General features: G+C 43.2%; 1 protein-coding gene across 2 annotated transcripts in view; it reads right to left on the bottom strand.

The window, feature by feature from the left end:
* Positions 1 to 251: 251 nt before the first annotated feature.
* The window catches only part of RAB23 (RAB23, member RAS oncogene family), a 110948-nt gene continuing 89455 nt past the window's right edge, over positions 252 to 21744 (bottom strand). For both annotated transcript variants that reach the window (XM_030198991.1, XM_030198992.1), the window contains exons 6-7: positions 6210 to 6302; positions 252 to 1621 (exon numbers count right to left, since the gene is read on the bottom strand). In XM_030198991.1, coding sequence (XP_030054851.1) covers positions 1482 to 1621; positions 6210 to 6302 — 233 coding nt within the window. In that variant the 3' untranslated portion in view covers positions 252 to 1481. The remainder of the gene's footprint in view (positions 1622 to 6209; positions 6303 to 21744) is intronic.

Below are 21744 nucleotides of genomic sequence, written 5' to 3' on the forward strand. Positions count from 1 at the left end.
TTATATTACACAGTACAAACCAAAGTGTCTCATTTAAGCTAAAACTACTCTTAGATGCACTAAATGTTGTTACCACATCCTTGCTGTCAGAGAATGTGGTAACAGCATTTAGTTATCTGGGTTTAAAAAAGGTTTAGAAAAGTCCATAGTCTGCCATTGAGACAGAAATGGGGAAGCCACAGCTTGCCCTGGAATTGGTAGCATGGACTGTTGCTACTAATTGGGTTTCTGCCAGGTACTTGTGACCTGGATTGGCCACTCTTGGAAACGTACACTGGGCTAGATGGACCACTGGTCTGATCCAGTGTGGCTATTTTTATGTTCTTCTAAGTCTGTTCCCACAGGTTAAGACAGGATAGACAATGCTGCAAGTTTTCAACTGCTTACACACAATACATTCAAACAGATACAGGGATGGTAAATACTAGTTGCACATGGATTCACTACCATTAAACAGTGCCTGAAATCTGGACTTATTCATCATCTCTGATCTTGCAGAAGGGAAACCGAACTGAAAATGTTCTGTCAGTAGCAGAAACTAACTTGCAGCAGTATGTAAAAATGACCTCAATTAGATACCCTGTATGAGATTCAATAGGGCTTTGTTTGTGGAATGTACTTGCAATTTAAACATTATATTTGTCTCTCCCGTGAGACTGGTAAAGGAAATGTATAAAAAAATTCACTTTGCACAAAAAAAAATGTAGTGCAATATAAGCCCAAAAGAAATGTAGTGAAAGATTTTGGCACCATGCACACTTTAAATCTAATTTCAAAGCCCATATAGTGAAAGTATGGTCCTCGTGCATATTCTGATTCTGGAGGACCTTGCCTAATATTGAAACAAAAGTTTAAAATAGATTGGAAACAATAATTTGTGTCAGCTTAACAGTTTTCTGTAACAAACTTTAACCTGATTCATCGTACCAAAACATTTCTGCATATCTCATTTAACATTTATAACACACATATTGCACCAATTAACAGTTACCTGATAAGAGATTAATGCAGACCAAGAGGAAACAAGATCTTTGTTTTCTGTTATTTCAACTACAAACATCCTGTGGATCACCATTCTTCTGAAAAAAATATCTGGGTACGACTTAGAAGGACAAAACTTATCTTGGTCCCCGATTTGAAAAGGTCTGTAAATATACTACATAGTTTTCATGTTTCATACAGCTTGACAAAATCCTGTTGGTGTAATTCAGTTCTAGGGTACTCCTTTGAACAGAATGATTCATTTAGCATAAAAACATACAGGCAACAGTAACAGTCTGTAACGTTTTTGCCACTAGAGGTCTCTCTTGCCTTTTCCAAATGTTTTTCAGTTTGCCATATTTCAGGAACCATCCAGGTAGAAAGTTTGACAGAAAATATGCTAATCTCATTACAGCTGGCTGTCTTCCCTTTCAATGTAAAAAGGATTGCACACATTCTCTCCAGTTTACCACCAACTTTTCCACCTGAGAAAAATAATTCTAGGGTATGCTGCAGTTGCTAAAAGGGGTCCTGTTTTTCTTCGTTCTCTGCTTGTTTGGTCTAAGAGTAATGACATCTCCACCATTAAGAGTATTAGCGTTGGAAACTGAGTGGCTGCCACCAGCTGTGTTAAACACACCTAGAAAAAAAAAAGGGAAATACAAACTAGTTTTACATGCCTTCAAGCAGTATTTAAATGACTGTTTTTCCAAGGGTAATTTGCTGCTTGACTCTGATCATTGTTAAGACATACTATTGTTAACTATTTATTTATTTATTGCACTAGTATCCCACATTTTCCCACCTGTTTGCAGGCTCAATGTGGCTTACAAATACCTGTAATGGCATTGCCATTTCAGGGTACAAAAAACAATTGGTGTTACATAGATATTAAGAACAACAATAACAAGGTTCACATGTTAATATAATCAAACAGTTATAGAAAGGAGACAGTCATAGTCAAGGAGTCGTGGTGTTATGTTGTGGTTAGTTATGGATTCTCGAGGTAAGCTTTAGTGACGAGATGGGTTTTTAACGATTTGCGAAAGTTGGTTATTTCATTAATTGTTTTTAAGTATTTTGGTAGTGTATTCCACAACTGCGAGCTCATGTAAGAAAAGCTGGACGCATGTATTAGTTTGTATTTTAATCCCTTGCAACTGGGGAAGTGTAACTGAAGAAAGGTACGGGCAGATCTTTTGGCATTCCTGGGTGGGAGGTCCACTATGTCGTGCATGTATGACGGGGCGTCTCCGTAAATGATTTTATGAACTATCGTGCAAATCTTGAACGTGATACGTTCTTTAAGAGGGAGCCAATGTAAGTTCTCTCTTAGGGGTTTTGAACTTTCATATTTTGTTTTTCCAAATATGAGTCTGGCTGCGGTGTTTTGGGCGGTTTGAAGTTTCTTAATAATCTGTTCTTTACATCCAGCGTAAAATGTATTGTAGTAGTCCAGGTAACTTAGTACCATCGATTGTACCAGATTTTGGAAAATGGCCCTTGGGAAGAAAGGTTTTACTCTTTTGAGTTTCCACATGGAGTGGAACATTTTCTTAGTTGTATTCTTCACGTGGCTTTCAAGTGTGAGATGTCGATCTATGGTAACTCCAAGAATTTTCAGAGTGTTAGAGACGGGGAGGGAAAGGTTTGGGGTAGATATGGTGGGGAAATTATTTGTATTATATTGTGATGTAAGTATAAGGCATTGTGTTTTTTTCTGCGTTGAATAGGGCCAAAAAAGATTTCTGCACTCTGAAAGAGGTGGATCTCCTGGTTCATAAGTACGGCACCCAAATGGCTAACCTTCCCAGGAGGCCCTGAGGGTAACTGACTACCCTCTCTGAGTTCAGAAAGGGGGGGGGGGAGGAGAGAAGGTGACAAGCTGACTAGACAGCCCCCCCCCATGGACAGTCCCAAGAAACATGTTACTGAAAACATAGTAACATAGTAAATGACGGCAGATAAAGCCCAGTATGGTCCACCCAGTCTGCCCAACAAGATAAACTCATTTTACATGGTATGTGATACTTTATATATACCAGAGTTTGATTTGTCTTGCCATTCTCAGGGCACAGACTGTAGAAGTCTGCCCAGCACTCTTCTTGTACTAATAATACTGAAGCTAATGTCGAAGCCCCTTAAAATGTACACTCCAGCCCATCCATATCTATTCAGTCACGATGAGGGCGTAGACCGTAGAAGTCTGCCCAAAACTGGTTTTGCTTTCCAATTACCGGTGCTGCCACCCAATCTCCGCTAAGATTCCGCAGATCCATTCCTTCTAAACAGGATTGCTTTTTGTTTATCCCACGCATGTTTGAATTCCATTACCGTTTTCATCTCCATAACCTCCCACGGGAAGGTATTCCACGTATCCACCATCCTCTCTGTTAAAAAATACTTCCTGACATTACACCTGGGTCTGCCCCCCTTTAACCTCAATTCATGTCCTCTAGTTCTACCGCCTTCCCGCCATCATGACTATATCCCACACCCCCAAAGCTCCAGAGGCAGGCGTGATGACAGAGGCAGCTGGTGGAGATGATTCCAAAGGTGGCAATCGTGGGAGACAACACGGAACCAGATGCAATAGTGTTTGTTCTTGAACCCAAAAGCCCTGCCACAGAGACCTATTTATACTGATGCTGGAGAGTATGGAGAGGTAGTTGAGACAATGGTATGGGGTTTGTGACAAAAGACATATGAGAAGAGACTTGATCTGAATTTGTATACCCTAGAGGAAAGGAGAGATAAAGGAGATATGATAGACAATGAAAGGTATCAATCAACATACATATCTCTTCTACAGACAGAGAAGAAGTAGAACTAGAGGACACGAACTGAGCGTGGTACTTAGGAGAAACAACAGGAAGTTTCACAGAGGGGGTGGTGGATGCCTGGAATGCCCTCCCAGGGGAGGTAGTGGATATCAAAATGGTGAAGAAGTTCAAAAATGCATGGGCTAAACATAATGGATCTTAAAATGGAAAAAGGATGTAATCAAAACAAAACTTGTTAAGGTGTAGATGGCAATTCCAGTAGTAGGGAATTAAGACCAGTGCTGGGCAGATTTTTACAGTCTGTGTCCTGATTACAGAAAGAGATTTGGATGGGGTTGAGTGGGCTCTAACAGCAACTCCAGTGATTGGGAAGACTTCTGATTTGTAACCTGAGAATAGCAGGGACAGATCAAGAACAAGTGTACATTTTTTTGTATCACATGCTATGATGTATCTAAGAAAAGGAGGGGAAGAAACCTTAAGGTGATAGCGAGTTAAATATTTCAGTTTGCACATTGTTGGATTGCTGGTTTAGTCAAGTACTGTCAATGAATGTGACTATGCTGCAACCAAATTTATAAAACCAGTCTTCCATGATTGTGTGACTATTCTATTTGTGATGCCAGTATTTGATCAAGACTACTACTTATCATTTCTATAGCGCTACTAGATGTAAGCAGTGCTGTACATCTGAACATGAAGAGACAGTCCCTGCTCGACAGAGCTTTCAATCTAATGACAAGAGTGCAACCTGCATGAAGTGGCAGGTGCAGCTCTGGCTACTTTATTGGGCAGACCAGGCACCATGCAGGTCTGTTTTTGCGGTCATATACTATGTTACTATGATATTTCTCTGGAGGTGTCAGCAGTGCTGAGATATTGCAACCTCAGCTTTCTGTTGAGGGAATCTAAACAGCCCCACTGTTGCAAAGGGTGTTTAATGATGCTTTAGAAGTGGGCATATTACCAGATTATGATGCCACAGTGGTGTTTTATCCCAAGGAGGGGAAGTCTAGGAACCAGTGTAGTAGTTACAGACCTGTTAAATTGTATTTTTGAAAGAAATTCACTCAAGGTGGTGTACAGCAAGTGTAAGTTGAAAGGCAACAGAATTACAGCAGTAAAAATATTCAAATGACGTATAGTATGGCACAGTATGCTACTTACAATGTCAACACAATACACAATAAAACAATTTAATATACAGCACAGGGTATAAGCAAAGGTGGAATGCAAACAGGTAAGACAGAGTAACAGGAGTCAGAAAATAAGGGGACTAATTTAAAGAAAATTGCAAGTGAAGTCAGAAAGCTGCATGAATATAATCTCAGCTGGCACAGAAGTAAATAAGCAAGTCCTGCTATGGTGTGTGCTGCCAGTGTTAATTTTTGTGTGTGTGTGTGTGTGTGTGTGACAAGCAAGTTAGTTGTTTTTTTCCATTAAAGACTTGGGAGCAGAGCCAAAATTTCACCTGGTTCCTGAAATAGAGATAGTCTTGTGATGAGAAAAGCCTTTTAGAGAGTGCATTCCAGAGTGAGGGGACTACTACAGAGAAGGCTCACTGGGTGTGGCTAGGGATGACTAGGTAGTTGGGATAGCCAGGCCTGAAGTGTGTGTGTGTGTGTGTGGAGGGGGGGGGATTGTGTTGGAGGTCTTGACTGTAAAGAATTAGATATCTTTAAATTACATATGGTGGGGATATAGAAAATTCCTTGGATTCTGGAGTAGGGTAGCAGAACGAATTGGGAAATTATGGGAAAGTCCATGAGAACTTGATCATGGTTGGTTCTTCTTGGGGATTCATCCAATAGAGGAAGGAGAGAGGAGACAATAATGGGATTGCTGTTGATGGCTGCTAAAATGGTAACGATAGAGACCTGGAAAACAGAAAAGGGCCTGGAGGTGAAGAATTGGGAAGAGAGAATGAGACAGATGATGGGGTATGATAAGTTCACATGTATTCTATGGGATGCTTGCAATAAGTTTGAAGAGACCTGGGGCTTCTACATTACTTACTTGGAAAGGAACCTACTTACTCCCATCTCAACCGACCAATTGTGTGTGACAGAGTTATAAAGGGAGGTAAGTGGGAGGAAGGGAGAGACATTTTAAGGAGTTTTATCCAAGTGGAATTAGTGACACAGGAGTATGGAGGGACTCTGTATTGCTTCTGATTAATGAGATAATGTTTTTAAGAACCCTTGAAGTCTTGATTATTGGAGAATGCAGGGAATGTGTAAAGATCAGGTATGGGGAGGGGAAATATTAGGGGACTATTGGAGCAAAGATGTTGGGTTGCTTTCTTTGTTCGTTTGTTGTTTCTATTTATACCTCTCAGCTACAGCAGTTGTACAGCTGTTTGTTTGCTTGAATAAAAATGAAGGTATATAAAAAAATTAGTAAAATCAATCTTTAAATCCCTTAACAGTTTTATTACATACATACCAATTTTGTTACTACTTGTATGCACTGGTTCTGGATCTTCACTAGTTTGTTGTTTGAGCCGTTGGAGGTATTTCTCTGCCAAATATTTGAAAACTGCAAACAAAGGCAAAACATTACAAGTCAAAATATACAGCTCTTCACAACTACATGCAAAGCAGTGGCACAATCACGGGTGGGTAGGGGTCCATCCACTTTGGGCTCAAGCCCACCTAACAGCAGCTGGCGGGGATCCCTAAGCCCAGCCAGATAAAGACTGTGGGAGTAAAAGGCTTCGCATAAAGCACTAACCCCCAGATTCTATGTAGCACGCCTAGAGATCCGCGCCGAAATCCAAGCATATTCTATAACAACGCACATAACTTAACTGGCTTAACAAGCTAATCAGAGTTGATAACAGCTCTTAACAAGCAATAATGAGCACTAATTGGAACCAATTAGAATTTATGCACACAACGAAGCACATTCTGTAATGCAATGTGTCTAACTTGTAATGCACGCAGGCAAAAAGGGGCATGGTTACAGGCAGGGGAAATGGACATTTTGTGGGCATTACGAAATTTATGCATGTAGTTATAGAATACAGCCCAATGTGCCTAAATCTACGCACTGGGATTTACGCCACGTTTCACTGGTGTAAATGGAGACGCATAGTTTTAGGTACTAGGATGTCAACAAGCATATTTTATATATATTGCGCCTAACTCTAGGCACCGCTTATAGAATACACTTAGTCGGCACTGATTTCTGCGCCGATTTTTTAGGTGCCATATATAGAATCTCCCCCTATATGCAGCAGTACATTTCTTATAGAACAAAGTTATATAGCGTTAATACATAGCAGTATCCAGTATTAAATATACAGACTCTGGCTAACCTCATCTTTCACTACTAAAGCCTGTTGCTTGTCAGGCTTCAGACTTGCAAGAAGATTGCAAAATATTACTAAGGCTGTTGGTGGACAAAGAGAACACCCACATTACCTCAGCACAAGTGGAATTCACATGTGGTTGCAGACTTTAAGGCTTGTTTTTACCCAAGAAAAGCATGTTGATTACTGAAACACTGACCTCATGGTTAAGTTGACCTCCAGCGTGCCACGAAGTGGAACAATAATGGAACTCCCCATGAACACGAAGTAGTATGGGAGGAGAGATTGCAGTCTGTGGTGGAGGCAGTGATTCTTCAGCGGAAGATGGTATTGGGGGGGGGGGGGGGCATAAAAAGAATCCCTGGGATCATGATGGGTTAGTTGTTTTAAAAAGACAAGTAAGGAAATTAGAACGAAGGTGGAGAAAAAAAAAGTCGAGAAGTGGATCGCTTAGCATTGTTAGAGCAGCAGGTATTTTATTTTGTAATTTTTGTATTTATTTGCATTTAAAACTTTTTATCAACAACGCAAACTTATGAATAAGGAAAAAAAATGAAAAATTACAGATGGAAGGTAATAAAAAGGAAAGAAAATAATTCCAAGTTAGACCACAACACATTGTGGACCAAGCTGCCAAGAAAATATTCGTAAGGAAAAATATTGACTACTAGTAAAAAAAGGCTTGTTTCTCACACAAATGAAACGGGCGCTAGCAAGGTTATCATGTAATGGTGATTATGTTTTTAAGGGAACCGTTAGGAGAAATGTTCTGTCATGATAAGTAATAATTGGGAAGGGTGTATAATGAGTAATATGCTCCAGGGGTATGAGATACGGATTGTTTTATCTATGTTTTTTTTGTTTTAATCTTTCTTTTTTTGTGATTTTTTATTTATAGTATTTTTTAAAAGATAGAGAGTATGCAGACTCCATCCATGTCCAGCATTTCTCCTCTCTTCCCTTCCCTCCATCCATGTGCATCTCCTTCCTGACTTCCCTCCCCTCCATCCATTCATGTCCAGCAACTCTCCATTCTCCCCTGCCCTCTCCTCCATCCACCCATATCCAGCAAATTTCCTCTCTCCCCTGCCCCCTCCATTCATCCATCCATGTTCAGCAATTCTCCTCTCTCCCCTCCTCTCCCCATCCATGTCCAGGAACTCTCCAGTCTCCCCTGCCCTCTCCTCCATCCACCCATATCCAGCAAATTTAATCTCTCCCCTGCCCCCATTCATCCATCAATGTCCAGCAATTCTCCTCTCTCCCCTGCCCTCCCCGCCATCCATGTCCAGCAACTCTCCATTCTCCCCTGCCCTCCCCTCCATCCATGTCCAGCAACTCTCCATTCTCCCCTGCCCTCTCCTCCATCCATCCATGTCCAACAACTCTCCATTCTCCCCTGCCCTCTCCTCCATCCATCCATCCATCCATATCCAGCAAATTTCCTCTCTCCCTGCTCCCTCCATCCATGTCCAGCATTTCTCCTCTCTTCCCTCCATCCATGTGCATCTCCTTCCTGACTTCCCTCCCCTCCATCCATTCATGTCCAGCAACTCTCCATTCTCCCCTGCCCTCTCCTCCATCCACCCATATCCAGCAAATTTTCTCTCTCCCTGCCCCCTCCATCCATGTCCAGCAATTCTCCTCTCTCCCCTGCCCTCCATCCATGTCCAACAATTCTCCTTTCTCCCCTGCCCTCCCCGCCTGTCCAGCAATCTCTTCTCTCCCCCTGCCGTCCCCCCTCCTCTCCTGTTCAGCGATCGCTTCTCCCCCTGCCCTCCTCTCCAATTCCAGCATCTCTTCTCTCCCCATGACCTCCCATCCATGTCCAGCGATTCTCCCTGCCTTCCCTCAGCTCCCTGACAGCCCTCCTTCTCCGTTCCTTCCCCCCCCCCACACAAGTGCATGTTTAACCCTTTAATTTTCAGGCGCAGCAACGGCAGTGAAGAGGAAAACACAGCTTCTCCCTTCCCTCACACAGTGCATCATTGCAGAAGATGGGACACTGTGTGAGGGAAGGGAGAAGCTGGAGGCGAGCCCGCTGTGTTGTCCTCTTCACTGCCGTCACTGCGCCTGAAAGTAAAAGGGTTAAACACGCGCAAGGGGGGGAGGAACGGAGAGGAGGGCTGTCGATCAGGGAGCTGAGGGCAGGAAGGAGCGGAGGGACCGTCCGAGAACTGCCTGGCTGCAAGCGCTGCTGCACCAGGCAGCCCTGCGTTTGGGGAGGGGGGGGCAGCAGCCAGCCTCTTATATGGGGCACCTATGACTGTCCTCCCATCCCATCCATCAATTCTCCTCTCCTCTGCCCTTCCTCCCTCCCTCCCCTCGATGTCCCGCGATTTTCTCCTCTTGATATCATCTCGCCTCCAGTGTTCCCCTCCCCCTCATTGTTCCGCCCTCTGATGTCATTACGTTTTGACACGAGGGCGGGGCAATGAGTGGGAATGGATGTTATGAACTCAGGCATCCAGACCTAGAATGTTGGAGGTGCAAATTATTATATAGGATAATAATAATTAATTATACTATAAAGCAAATGGAGGAATTAACAATCATAGCTAATATTACAGCATATTACATCAAGTAGGACCCTCAGCAGGTATATTCCCCACTCCTTCCTTAAAGGCAACAAAAGTACCACTCACAGCTAGAATTCTTGGCATAACAGCCAGAAATTCCCATCTCCTTTTCTGGGTATCCAGAGCAGAAGACAAAATAATATTACAGGAAGAGACAGCCTCACTGACAGACTTGGAAAACTCTGCTTTCATAAGACAGAAAATATTGTTCCTATAAGGTTCCAGAGTAAAAGTCACCAGAAGTGTAGTTCTCTCAACTATTACTTCTAAAAAGCTTTGTAGTTGGATTCCTGAGGCTCCTGTCAAAATATTGGGCTCTAACTATAGGCGAAAAGCCTTCAGACTGTAGCCCTAATATCTCCTGGAAATATTTCTTCAACATATCCAACGCAGGAATTAGTGGAGATTTATGAAAATTTAGAAACCTCTGGTTATTTTGTTCTGAAGTGACTGTCCAAGTATTCAAGCCTCTGAGCTTGAACGTTCCTCTCCTTAATAGTAGTACAAGCAAAGCTCTGACGTTGTTTCACCTAACTCTCTAAAGAGCCCAATTTGGTAGCTTGTTGCCCCAAGTCGTTAAATAGAACTGAACAGTTTTCTTTCAATAAACGTACCTCATTCCCAAAGGAAGCAGAGACTTGAAGAAGGGCATTCCTTTGAGTGAAGAGAGGGGCTGTAGTCCAGTCTCGCCTCAGAAGATGCCACCACTGGGGAAGAGGCAGCAACTGGTCCCCCCTTCAACACCAGAAGTTCAGGCAGCTCTTTTGGCATCTCCAACCCACAAAAATACTTCCAGGTCTAGGCACATGACGTTTTATGTGAGCAAGTGCAAAGTGATGCATGTGGGAAAGAGGAACCCGAACTATAGCTACGTTGATGCAAGGTTCCCCATTAGGTATCACTGATCAGGAAAAGGATCTAGGTGTCATCGCTGATGATACATTGAAATCCTCTGCTCAGTGTGTTGCGGCGGCTAAGAAAGCAAATAGAATGTTACGTATTATTAGGAAAGGAATGGAAAACAAAAATAAGGATGTTATAATGCCTTTATATCGCTCCATGGTGTGACCGCACCTTGAGTACTGTGTGCAATTCTGGTCACTGCATCCCATTAAAGATATAGTAGAATTAGAAAACGTACAGAGAAGGGTGACAAAAATGATAAAGGGGATGGGAAAACTTCCCTATTAGGAAAGGCTAAAGCGGCTAGGGCTGTTCAGTTTGGCGAAAAGATGGTTGAGGAGAGATATGATTGAGGTCCATAAAATAATGAGTGGAGTGGAATGGGTAGATGTGAATTGGAGAAAATATTTCTTCACTCAATGTGTAATTAAGCTCTGGAATTCGTTGCCAGAGAAAGTTGTAAAATCAGTTAGCTTAGTGGGTTTAAAAAAAGGGTTGGGTAACTTCCTAAAAGAAAAGTCCATAAGCCATTATTAACATGGCCTAGGGGAAAATCCACTGCTTATTCCTAGGATAAGCACCATAAAAGGTATTCTACTGTTTTGGGATCTTGCCAGGTACTTATGACCTGGGTTGGCCACTGTTAGAAACAGGATACTGGGCTTGATGGACCTTCACTCTGTCCCAGTATGGCAAACACTTATGTTCTTAATAGTTTCACCTCGCTTTTTTTTTCCCCCGAATATTTTTATTAACACTTGTTCATAGAAAATAAAACATCCAACAACACATAAGTCCAAAAAAACACATACCCCAACAAAGAAAACTAACAAGCCATACCTGCACTCTTAGGTACAATGCAAAGAACATATCAAGGGTTAACCCCCCCCCCCCCCCCCACGCCCTTCCCCATGACAAAGACAGCTATAGGGAAAGCAGTCAATAAACATCAAACCTCAAACAGCTCTATAATCTTGCCATTTAACATAAGGGTCCCAGACTTGGGTAAAATGCAACAAGCAATTACGACGCAGTACTGTGAGGCGAGACATCCTGCAAAGAAAATCCACTTTAGCTAAGACTTGCAAACAGGATGGCAGAAAGGGCTGTTTCTAGGATGCTCTCACCAGCAGTCAAGCTGCAGTGACAATAAGGAAAACTAAATAAGCATACTTCCACAGAAGCTCCTGCTGCTTGATATGTAAACGAGAACAATCCAGAGCCTTCTGGAGAGGCAACCCAATGACAGTGATAATTTGCAATCTTCAAAATCTGTCTGATTTTTATTTAAAGATACTTGGTCTACTATGGTTTCTATTGCAACCAGGACGCCCTATCTTCCCTGTTTTGGTACTATCTTTTAAAGATACCTTGTTGTGAACCATGCGCTTTTGAGCAACTGTCAGCCTTCCCCCAGTTTCTAGTTTAAAAGCTGCTCTCTTCTCTTTTTTAAATGTTGATTTCCAGCAGCCTGGTTTCACCCTGGTTAAAGTGGAGCCCATCTTTCCCAAATAGACTCCCCCTTTCCCAGTATGTTGCCCAGTTCCTAACAAATGCAACACTCTCCTCCATGCACCCTAGCTTCATCCACACATTGAAACTCCGGAGCTCTGCCTGTCTCTTGGGCCTTGCGCACTTGGAATGGGGAGCACTTCTGAAAACGCTACCCTGGAAGTTCTAGACTTGAGCTTTCTACTTCCAGAAGCTCCCTCTTACATTTCCTTGTGTCAGTGGTACCCACGTGTACCAAGATAACAGGCTCCTCCCCAAAACTTTCTAAAATGATCGAATCTCCAACTATTAGATTGTAAGCTCTTTGAGCAGGGACTGTCTTTCTTCTATGTTTGTGCAGCGCTGCGTACGCCTTGTAGCGCTATAGAAATGCTAAATAGTAGTAGTAGTAGTAAATCGGCCATCCTAACCCTTCCCTCCTGGGAAGAAGCCTCTGGAGACACAACCTTGGTGCAAGAGGATACTGTATCCCCTGGAGGGCAGGTCCTGGCTACAGGATCATTTTCTTCCTCTCCACAGTGATGATCTCTCTTCAGGAGACCTTTCTCCTCCATGGCAACACAAAGGTTGCCAGACTGGAGGTAAGACTTTCTCTACTATGTCCCCATAAGGCATCCTCTTTAAACCCCTCTACCTCAGCTCCTCCAATTCTGCTGTTCTAGTCTCCAGAGATCAGATCCATTCCCTGAGATGCTAGGAGCTCTAGGAGCTCTTTGCACGAAGTACACACAAACATCTTCTCACCAACTGGGAGATAATCAAACATGTGACTCTCAGGGCAAAAGACTGGATGGCCACCTCACTGCTGGACTGCTGCCTGCATCTTATAACTGGTGATTTCTTAATTAAGTTGCTATTGGAGTGGGAATATGTAAACTAAAGTCCCCTAAAATTGCTAGTTATATGCAACGCTATGCTAATACTTAGTCTTTATTATTATTATTTTAATGTTATTAGTAGGTTTCCCTCTATGAATCTAAAAAGATTGTATTTCTAAGAGCTAATTACTGCCTGATAGAGATGTCCTCATTAATTGGGTTGATGCAGTTGATGTATGGAATGACAGTGAACAGTTTGGAAGAAGGGTTAGTGCCGGTAAAGAGGAAAAGGGCAGTGGCACACCCAATTTTGAAGGATGTTGGGATGGACAGTCGGGAGGTTACTAATTATAGACCTATTTCAAATTTGTGTATTTTTGCCAAAATTATAGAAAAACTTGTGTTGGGTCAATTGTTGGATCATATGAGTAAAAATGAGGTACTTAGTCTGTACCAATCAGGTTGTCGGGAAGGGCACGGTACAGAGATACTAAGAAGATCGTTTTAGCAGTATCTTTGGATCTGGCCTCTGGGTTCGATATTCTGGATCACTTGGCCACTTGGGCTTGAGAGATCGTGTTTTGGGGTTGTTTTGTTAGTACATAAGTATTGCTATATTGGGACAGACCAAAGGGCCATAAAAATTTGTCTCATTAATCCATGCTTTTGAATATGCTCTGTAATTTTGTTCTTTATAACAGTCTGTACCATTTTGCCAGCACCAACGTCAGGGCTCACTGGTCTATAATTTGCCGGATCTTCTCTGGAACCTTTTTTAAAAATTGACGTTACATTGGCCACCCTCCAATCTTCCGGTACAACGCTCTATTTTAAAGATAAATTACATATTACTAACAGTTCCGCCAGTTCATTTTTCAATTCTATCAGTACTCTGGGATGAATACCATCTAGTCCAGGAGATTTGCTACTGTTTAATTTGTCAAATTGCCACATTACATTTTCCAGGTTTATAGAGATTTCATTCAGTTTTTCTGACTCGTCAGCTTGGAATCCCATTTTTGGCACCAGTATCTCTCCTAAATATTCCTCGGTGAAGACCAAAGCAAAGAATTCATTTAATCTCTCCGCTACAGCTTTGTGTTCCCTGATTGCCCCTTTTACCCCTCAGTCATCTAGCGGTCCATCCGATTCTTTTGCCAGCTTCCTGCTTTTAATATACCTAAAAAACCTTTTACTACGTGTTTTTGCCTCCAATGCAATCTTTTGTTCAAAGTCCCTCTTTATCTTCCTTATCAGTGCTTTGCATTTGACGACATTCCTTATGCTGTTTCTTATTATTTTCAGTTGGTTCCTTCTTCCATTATTTGAAAGATTTTCTTTTAGCTCTAATAGCGTCCTTCACCTCACTTTTTAACCATGCTGGTTGTTGTTTGGTCTTCCTTTCTCTTTTTAATACATGGAATATATCTGGCCTGGGCTTCCAGAAAGGATGGAATTTTTGAACAGTATCCACGTGTGGAGGCAGTCTGCGTTATACCTTGTCTATGTGCGGGAGACCTCAAGGACCCCGAAGGCTCTCGCCGAAGAGTATTAAGTCGAAGAGGAGAGTGGTCACTGCGGCATCAACGCTTATCGTGTGTCGAAGATCCTGATGCAGAGTTTATGGTTTGTTAAAACTTGCAATACCGCTCTAACTGCCATGGCAGAGCACAGTGGTGTATAATCAGCACCGTGCCTGGAGGGAGAACAATGGTGATGCTTCTTAGGTTTTTTACGCTGCAGGTCCCTCGATGCACGCAGCATGATAATGAAGACGTGGAGTCCTTACGCGGTTGCAGTACCGAGTCTGATGCAAGGCATTCCTGATGCAGCGTCGGTGCACCTGATGTTGATGTAGGTTCCACATCTAATGCCGAATCCCCTACCATGCTTGATGTCAATGCAGAACCAAAAAAGATAATCACACTGCGGGTTTTAAGTGTCCTCATTTGCATGCATAGACAGATGTCACACTGTATGTCCTGATGCTCAGGACCCAAGCACTGAACACACCAATTATGGGGATCAGTGCCTGAGATAGTCATATAAACAGAGTACAATGCCACATGTCCCCTCTTTGACATGGAGGGAAAAACGGCTGACACAAGGTCAAAAGGGAATAAATCTCTAAACGAAAATGGGCAATGCTCTTCAGTCAAAAAAAGGCCTCAAAGGCCCCTATGACCGACAAATTAAAAATAAAATGAAATAAATTATATTTTGGTTAAATGTAACAATGAGAAAAAGAAAATATGACAGAAAAATAAAAATATCCTGAAAAGGGAAGGCACCAAAACAGAGAAAGTTTGACACACTGAGAAAATATTAGAAAATCAACCTCTCTGCTCCATGGAAAAACGTACTACTACTGGTTCTGCACTTCAGCATTGGGCGGGAAGGCTTGTTGATCCTCACTGGCTAGAGCATGGGTTGTTTTTAAATTATGCTGCTTTTAAGATTTACGAGGGCACAGGTCCAGCAGACCATATCAGGGCCAGCTCAGCCTATGGACCAAGTGAAGCTCTGATCCAGGGTGCCGGTGCTAAAGGGCGTCAAGCACCCGAGCCTTCACCTGGCCCATAAGTTTCTCTTAAGACTTACTGATTCACAATGCAGGGGCACGGGCAGGCGTGGGCAGTCACTGCAGTTTTGTTCTCCTCTTCTCTCCTGAATCCTGCCACCCCCCAGTGTCCAGCTCTCCTCTGTGTTCCACTTCTCGTTCCTCCTCCTTGGCTCCGCCCTCAACACATAACACTGCTGGACTAGCTATTTCTTGCAAGGCAGACTGGGATTGGATGACCAACATCCAATCCTAGCCTGCCTTGCAAGGAGGAGTGGAGATGCAGAAGCATTTAAACAGTTTCAGCGTCTACCGCTCTCCCTTTTTTTTGTTTTGGATGTTTGGATTAGAGCCTCAGAGGACGGAATTTGCGTTCAGCCATCTTTGCTGATCCGGCACCAGTGCCATGTGCTGCCTGCCCCTGTCTGAACTGCACACGTGGTCCGGCTCTTTCCCACAGCGCTCCTGCCGGGCTTCTGCGCCACTGGACTGTCTCTGTGCCTGCCTGAGCTGCAACGCTACCTCTGGCTCTTGTTCTCCGTGAGGCAGCGGCAATTGGCAGTTCAAGAAAGGATCATGCGGCTGGGGCTGCTCCTCTAGGAAATGGAAGGAACACGTCTTCCTTTAGCTGCCTCTGTCCAGCACTTAATGACTCACCCATGCACAGCATGACACCAATATAATTGCAGCCATTGACTGCGTGCATTATTACATCCCTTGCATGCACTGGTGCATGATTCCAGGCTGCTTTGTTTGGGTTCTGGCTCCTGCTTGATTTCAAGCCTGTGTCTTCTTTCTTATTTTATTTCTTAAGGTTGTTTGTGAAAAAAGCATGCATGTTTTATAACTGTGCCTGCTGCTTCTAAAACGATCTTTGTTTGGGTCCAGTTTTCAGCAGTTCATGGTATATATTCCTGTTTTGGTTTTTTATGTGTTGGTGGTGCAATACTTGCTTGGCCCCAACATAGGGAGTGGGACGGGGTAGGTGGAGCAGGGGAAGCGGGAGGCAAGGCATGGGGAACAAAACAAAAATTGGTCTGGGGTGCCACAACCTCTTGAGCCGGCCCTGGACCAAATGTATACAATTCAGTTGTTAGAAACCCATAATCTCACTGTTAACTTGTTCTGCAATATCCCTCTCAAGGGTATAAAAAGTACATAAGTACATAAGTACATAAGTAGTGCCATACTGGGAAAGACCAAAGGTCCATCTAGCCCAGCATCCTGTCACCGACAGTGGCCAATCCAGGTCAAGGGCACCTGGCACGCTCCCCAAACGTAAAAACATTCCAGACAAGTTATACCTAAAAATGCGGAATTTTTCCAAGTCCATTTAATAGCGGTCTATGGACTTGTCCTTTAGGAATCTATCTAACCCCTTTTTAAACTCCGTCAAGCTAACCGCCCGTACCACGTTCTCCGGCAACGAATTCCAGAGTCTAATTAATATCAGTTAGTTAAGTGCTGGAATGCTTTACCAGTAGATGTTCACGTGTTCAAATTATGTTCAGTTTTGAACATTACTGAAAGTTTGTTTCCTACATTTTAATTATTAATAATGTGTCTATTCCATAAGTTAGGAGGATATAACCCTTTTGTTATTGTTAGTTCCTGATTAATGATTCAGTTTGTTAACCTGCCTTGAACCTATATTTAGGGATAAAATGGGCTATAAGTACTTTTCATCATCATCAGTCCTGGAGTACCCACTTGCCATTTCATAATGTAGGAGAAATATTTCCAACCCTATACCTCACTAAAGTAACACATATATCCAGTTATCTATATTCCAAAATTACAATAAGCAATTAAATACAAATGTTAATAAATACTAATATTGCTGGTACAGCTATTTTTTTTTTACTTTAAATTTTTATTAAAAATAATTTTGGAAGTTACAACAAATCGCATCAAGAGGAAGACATATCACCACATGACTTCATATTGTCAGAACAATAACTACCGCCCAATACCAAGGTAAACTTTCCACTACTCATACCATTCCACACTTTCGATTTTAGAACCCTCCCATATCCCCCCAGTTTCCTCCCACCCCCTTACCACCCTCCGACCAAACTTGTATAACCCCTTACCACCCCCACCCATTAAAGAATTCTTAATAACTGGTCCAAATACGTCCATTCCTCCGCAGTGGGATCATAGCGTCCTAATCTGCGATCTGTCAACTTCTCTAATTCAGCTACCAGTTGTATTTTTACCAACCAGCTGTGTACTTGTAGGTCCTCTGCTCTGCTTCCAGCATGAAGCAATACTTGTCTTTGCAGCAGCTAGACAAAGCCATTTAATATGACACTGCAATTTAATCCTCTGCAATTGCCCCATCCAAGATGACATCACTTTGGGTCGCAAGGAAACGAAGCATCCAACGTATTAGATAGATATTTAGTCACCTCTTGCCAAAAGTTCTGTATCAATGAGCAAGTCCACCAAATATGAAAAAGGTCCCTGTATCAGAGCCACATCTCCAACATTGGTCCGTGGATCCAGGAAACATTGCCTTTATCCTATCAGGTGTATAATACCACCTGCTTAACACCTTATAGGCATTTTCTTTAATTAAGACACATAGAGAAGACTTGTTCACCTCCAGACATACTCTCTTTCCATTCAACCACACTTAGTTCGCCCCCAAATCCTTCTACCTGGCGGACATATAGGGTAGTTTTATAAAATCATGGCCCCTGATAAACCTATATATATGTGTAATCGCTCTTCCCATTTTACCCAAGGAAGCCCACAAATTCTCAAACTGCTCAGTATCATCTGAATCCTGACACAACCACCCCTGGCTTATGATGTAATGCTTAACCTGTAAATACGCATAGAAATCTTATGTTGGCAGTCCGTGGGACTCCCTCAATACCTCAAAAGACCGCAACTCCCCCACATCTAAAAAAATCTCAAAACCGGCAATTCCTCGTTGGGCCCATGCTGCAAAAGCTGCCCCGGGGAAACCAGGCTCCTGAGTAGAGAGTTGCACGGGAACAGAAATCTTACCCATCCCCGCCCGTCCCTGCTGGAATCTTACCCGTCCCCACCCATCCCCACTGGAATCTTACCCATCCCCACCCATCCCCACAAAAATTTAAACCATCCCAACCCGTCCCCACCCGTCCCCGCAAGAATTTAATCCATCCCCACCCATCCCAGTAAGAATTTAATAGTACATAAAAGAAAGTTCCAGTCAGCTCCCTCAGTCTCTTTCTGGATTTGAGCCACAGCACTGTAGGCAAGGAAGGAACGGAAGTTGGAACTCTGGTGCGCACATGTAAGATTTGTCTCTGATTCACTGGCAGTGTGTGCTGAGAGGTCGCCACATGCATGCGCCAGTAGGTCAGGTGACATCTGATTCTCGTGCCTGTGTCAGAGCTGAGGTCTGTGCACCAGCCTGGGAGCAAAGAGGATTAACAGTAACATAGTAAGTGACAGCAAATAGACCTGAACGGTCCATCCACTCTGCCCAATAGTAACACTCATGATCAATTCATCATTAAATCAACGAGTGTGATATTATATACTTGATTATGGTTTTTCTTTCATGTTTCTGGAACAAAGACCACAGAAGTCTATCTGGCCCCATCCTTATGTTCCAACTGCTGGAGTTGCCATCGAAGCCCACTCCAGCCTATTCATGTTCTCATTTGTGGGACACAGACCATAAAAGTCTGTCCAGCACTGTCCTCATGTTCCAGCCACTGAAGTTGCTGTCTAAGCCCTTTCCAGCCCATCCTACACCAGATTGCCATGTATGAGACACAGACCATACAAGTCTGCCAGGTATCAGCTCTAGTTCATCACAGCCAGAGTCGCCATCTAAGTGTCTGTCACTTGACATATCCACACACATGCAGCCATTTAAGGTTAGCACGCCTTTTTGAATTCCGTCATCATTTGTGACTCTACCACCTCCTTAATGGAAGACTTTCCACATTTATGCTGTTAAAGCAAGGAAGAAGAGGAGGAGGAGGAGACAGCACTCAAATAAATTGGTATTCGGTAGATGAGAGGCTGGTGCAGGTGCAGCTTACACTTCCACGGGAAGCCCACAGAACTGGTTCCATCCCCGCGGGAACCCCGCAGGAACTGCCTCCATCCCCGCGGGAACCCCGCAGAACTGCTTCCATCCCCGCGGGAACCCCGCAGGAACTGCCTCCGTCTCCGCGGGAATCCCGCGGGTTCCGCGGGATTCCCGCGGGGACGGAAGCCGTGCAGCTCTCTACTCCTGAGTGACCTGGGCAAAGGAAGAAGGGGTGCATGACCCCCAAAGCCTATACTTGATTGTACACCATAGTGACAGCAAATGTGATATAAATGGGTTTCGGGTCATCCTCTTATAGTCTCTGATAAAGGCTGAGGCCCACAAGGCCCCATCTTGAAAGTATCCCTCCACAAATGATTGTTCCAGCACAATTATGGGTGATCATTCTTCCTTACTCCATTCTGAGATCAGTTTTAAAATTGGGCAGCCAGGTAGTACCAATTTAAATTGGGTATCCCCCTACCCCCCTGCTCTACAGGACTCCACATCACCTTCCTAGATATCCACGCAGATCTATCCCCCCATACAAAATTTGAAATTTCTGACTGCAAGCACATTAGCTCGTTCCTCGGGACCAGAAGTAGGAGAGACTGGAACACAAATAACAGTCTGGGTAATAACTTAATTTTAACCGCCGATATTCGGCCCCACAATGAAAGCCATCCAGCCTTCCACTTAATTAAATCTTTCCGCAGCTCCTGGAGCAAAGGAGTATAGTTCAATGTATACAGTTGAGACCAGTCCCGAGGTAAATGTACGCCTAAATACCGGAAACTAACTCGAGCCTTTCGAAAAGCAAAAGACTCTAGCAACTGATCTACCTCCCTATCAGCAATAGTGATTCCCAGGAGTTCAGATTTATCATAATTAACTTTAAATCCCGATAACTGCCCAAATTGATTAAGCTCCCGTATGAAGATTGGCAATGTTATCCTGGGAGCTCTCACATAAAACACATCATCCGCAAAGAGCGCTATTTTATGCTCAATCTCTCCGACTTGAATCCCTTTGATATCTTGTAAGGAATGAACTCGCTGAGCCAGGGGTTCAATAGAGAGAGAAAATAAAAGAGAGGAGAGGGGGCAGCCCTGCCGAGTAACACGCTGAATAGCAAACAGGGGGAAGAAGCCCCCATTCACCTTGATACGAGCTGCTGGTGCCTTGTAAAGACACTGCAGCCATCCTAAAAATCTGGAGCCAAAACCCATATAACTCAATAATAATTAAGACCAATCCACCCTATCAAAAGCTTTTTCAGCATCCGTAGTTAGCAAAGCAAAGGAATCCCCGTCTCTGCACTTCCCAAATAATATTTAAGGTGCATCATATTATCAGCCACCTGGCACCAAGGAACAAAGCCAGACTGGTCAACATGAATCAGTTGGGAAAGCACCCTGCTTAGACAGTCTGCCATGATCTTAGCTAAAATCTTTACATCTATATTTATTTATGAGGGAAATTGGTCGATAAGAACCACAGTTGGGTCTTTACCAGGTTTCAACAGGACCGAAATCCCCGCCTCAAGCATGCTGTGTGGCAGAGTTTGCCCAGAAAAACAGGCGTTGCCCATCCTTCTCAACAATGGAGCCAAATCATAACTAAAAATCTTATAGAACTTAGCAGTGTATCCGTCCATCCCTGGAGCTTTACCACTCTTGAGCACTTTTATTACCCTTAAAACCTTATCTAAGGTAATGGGGGCCTCTAACTCCTCCCTATCTTTTTCACCCAATTTCTCCAGCTTGATCCCCCATAAATAGTCTCGAACCCTAGTCTCTGTGAAACTCTCTCCCCTAGAATACAAATTAGTGTAAAATTTTACAAATTGTTCTCTAATTTCCCCATCTGTATATAAAAGAACATCTTTGGGATCCTTGATCTTCTCAATAGTGCACTCAGGCTGGCGCTTTCACAGGAAACGAGCAAGCATAGTGCCCGCCTTGTTGCTAAATTCAAAAAATTTCTGCTGGATTAGCCATCTGCAATATTCCATCTTGTCTACCTGGAGTCATTGCAACGCCATTCTGCACGCAGAAAGTTGGGCAAAGATATGAGAATTACCTTTCCCTTGATGCAATGTCTCTAGACGAACTAATTTCGTCCGAAGTTCTTGTTGCTTAGCACTACGCTCCCGCTTCCGGATGGCCCCCCACTTTATTAAGTATCCTTGTACCACAGCCTAAGGGCATCCAATAGTAAGCCATCTGAAACTTCACCATTTTCATTATTTTGCAC

Source organism: Microcaecilia unicolor, chromosome 3 (assembly GCF_901765095.1).
Source record: "Microcaecilia unicolor chromosome 3, aMicUni1.1, whole genome shotgun sequence".
In the NCBI taxonomy this organism is placed as follows: Eukaryota; Metazoa; Chordata; class Amphibia; order Gymnophiona; family Siphonopidae; genus Microcaecilia; species Microcaecilia unicolor.